The sequence below is a fragment of the Dendroctonus ponderosae genome, unplaced genomic scaffold (genome assembly GCF_020466585.1).
Source record: "Dendroctonus ponderosae isolate FM_Combo_2020 unplaced genomic scaffold, Dpon_F_20191213v2 Dpon_F_20191213_10, whole genome shotgun sequence".
NCBI classification, from domain to species: Eukaryota; Metazoa; Arthropoda; class Insecta; order Coleoptera; family Curculionidae; genus Dendroctonus; species Dendroctonus ponderosae.
This window is the reverse complement of record NW_026017111.1, coordinates 3,585,570-3,587,512: the sequence shown is the minus strand read 5'-3', so window position 1 is coordinate 3,587,512 and position 1,943 is coordinate 3,585,570. Positions and strand designations below refer to the sequence as shown.

Below are 1,943 nucleotides of genomic sequence, written 5' to 3'. Positions count from 1 at the left end.
GAGTAGTTTTGACCCAGAAAGCGAAATTTGAATATCAGACACTTAGGTGCAAGATTATACCAAAATTCCATGTTTTCCGTCCCATTTTTGCTCATTTCTCGGAGGCAAAATTAGCAAGAACGGTCATTTGTACATCATTCTAGACAGAAATAAATAGCCTTTTCGGAAAGTGAACCATGGATGGGGAAATGTTTGCAGTTTTCTCAAAAAATGCTTGAATTCAAGAAGTTTGAGATTTGCGTGGTTTTCTTTGAGTTGCAAAATGCACTTGAACATGACGCTGCTTTTTTCGAGGTTTCTCAAGAACCATTCTAGCCAGTTAATTTTTTTTAGCATCGTTGGATAGAGAATTGAATGGGGGGGGGGGTCACGACCCCCATGAATCCCCCTGGATCCCCCCTTGGAGCCCAGACATTATTTTGAATATTTTCCACTAAGAAACATTGTTTGGGAGCCCGTAAATGTGTGCGAACCTACGCCACTAAAGCCTCACCTTCATGTTTTCGATGAGATGCGCAAATTGGGCATGACCGTCGTGGGCGAGGGCAAAAGTGTCCCTGGCCCGTCCCAAAAACTCGATAAAATCAGCATAGTGTCTGGGCGAAATGTGCGCCAACCGGGAATGAGTTGTGTTGATGTAGGCGTTGACTGCCGCCTCCAGTAAAGGACGCAGTGGCGGTCGGTCGAAGGACAGCGGCTTCGGCCCTACAAAGACACGTCCGATCGTCAACGCCGGTCCCACGCTATTGGAGAGCGATATCCCACCTGGAATGCATCTAGTCCGGGCTGAGGCATGTTTAGCATCTGGTTGGATGGGCGGCCCGGTGGGTCCTCCAGGGGCGGACGCTCCGCATCGTCGCAACACATCGCTTAAAACAGTGGCGCACTGCACGTTCTTGACCAGCAGGGGCACCATGTGCCCCAATTCCGTCTTTCCCAAGGAATGGGCCAGCGCCATCGCCCAGTGAATGTCGTTGATTGCTGGATGTGTATCCTACAGGAAACCCCATGGGTCGTTAGGGCGGCGATTGAAAATCGGTCGGGAAAAACCCGAGCTTTACCTGGTTGTAGGCCAGATGGACGTTCTTCATGGCAAGCATGGCCAGTTTATAGGCGCGGGCTGGATAGCCGCGATGCTCCATGTAGCGAGCGATTGTAAAGAGTTGCGACGACGTCATTATATGCGAAGCGGCCTCCACCACGATCTGGTACGCCGTCTCGAAGGCCAGCGCCTCGTTCTCGCACAGAGTCAGCGCGTTTAAGGCACAATTGGGCGGGTCCTGGAAGCAACCAAGTCAACTTTAGTACGAGAGCGTGGGGCAAAGTTGCGGCTTTACCTTAGTGGCGCATTGCAGGGCCAAAGTGCGAGCACACGAACTCAGCTCATCTTGCTGCTGGAACCCGAGCTGCAACCGAACCATGGTGCCCCTGGACATGATGGTGGTGGCGACGGGGCCGGCAGCCTCAGTGGCCGTGAAAAACTGAAACCAGTTTTGCATCAGAGACGTCAGCGCCTCCAGGCCCAGCTCAACGGCGCAGGTCACGAGCCACCGAACCATCTCTCTCCGTCTCCAATTGAGCGACGACAGCGTCATCCTCATTACCTAAACAGAGGGTCACGTCTTATGCCCGCTTTCCGAACTCCAACATATCGGTTACATAAGCTTGTGAGTCTCATAAACTACCAAAATCACGTCTGCTGGGTTTCTCAACGTCTGTTTAAAGCTTATTGGTTCCATAAGTTATCGAATAGATATCTACTCAAAGATGGATGGTTATCGGCTTCATAACGTCTGACGCAAGCGTGTAGGGTTTGTTTTGATTTTTACAACAGAGCGATTCTAACCTAACATAACCTATTCTTATTATATAACAGCATTGCATAACAGTTTTGTTTTGTTTAACGTATAAAAATTTACTATAATTATTTAAAATGGATAATT

General features: G+C 49.4%; 1 protein-coding gene across 1 annotated transcript in view; it reads right to left on the bottom strand.

Moving 5' to 3' along the window:
- Nucleotides 1-399: 399 nt before the first annotated feature.
- Nucleotides 400-1,943, bottom strand: part of LOC109534832 (zinc finger SWIM domain-containing protein 5) — a 47,568-nt gene continuing 46,024 nt past the window's right edge. The window contains exons 12-15 of the mRNA XM_048662176.1: nucleotides 1,338-1,604; nucleotides 1,062-1,280; nucleotides 766-994; nucleotides 400-705 (exon numbers count right to left, since the gene is read on the bottom strand). Coding sequence (XP_048518133.1) covers nucleotides 482-705; nucleotides 766-994; nucleotides 1,062-1,280; nucleotides 1,338-1,604 — 939 coding nt within the window. The 3' untranslated portion in view covers nucleotides 400-481. The remainder of the gene's footprint in view (nucleotides 706-765; nucleotides 995-1,061; nucleotides 1,281-1,337; nucleotides 1,605-1,943) is intronic.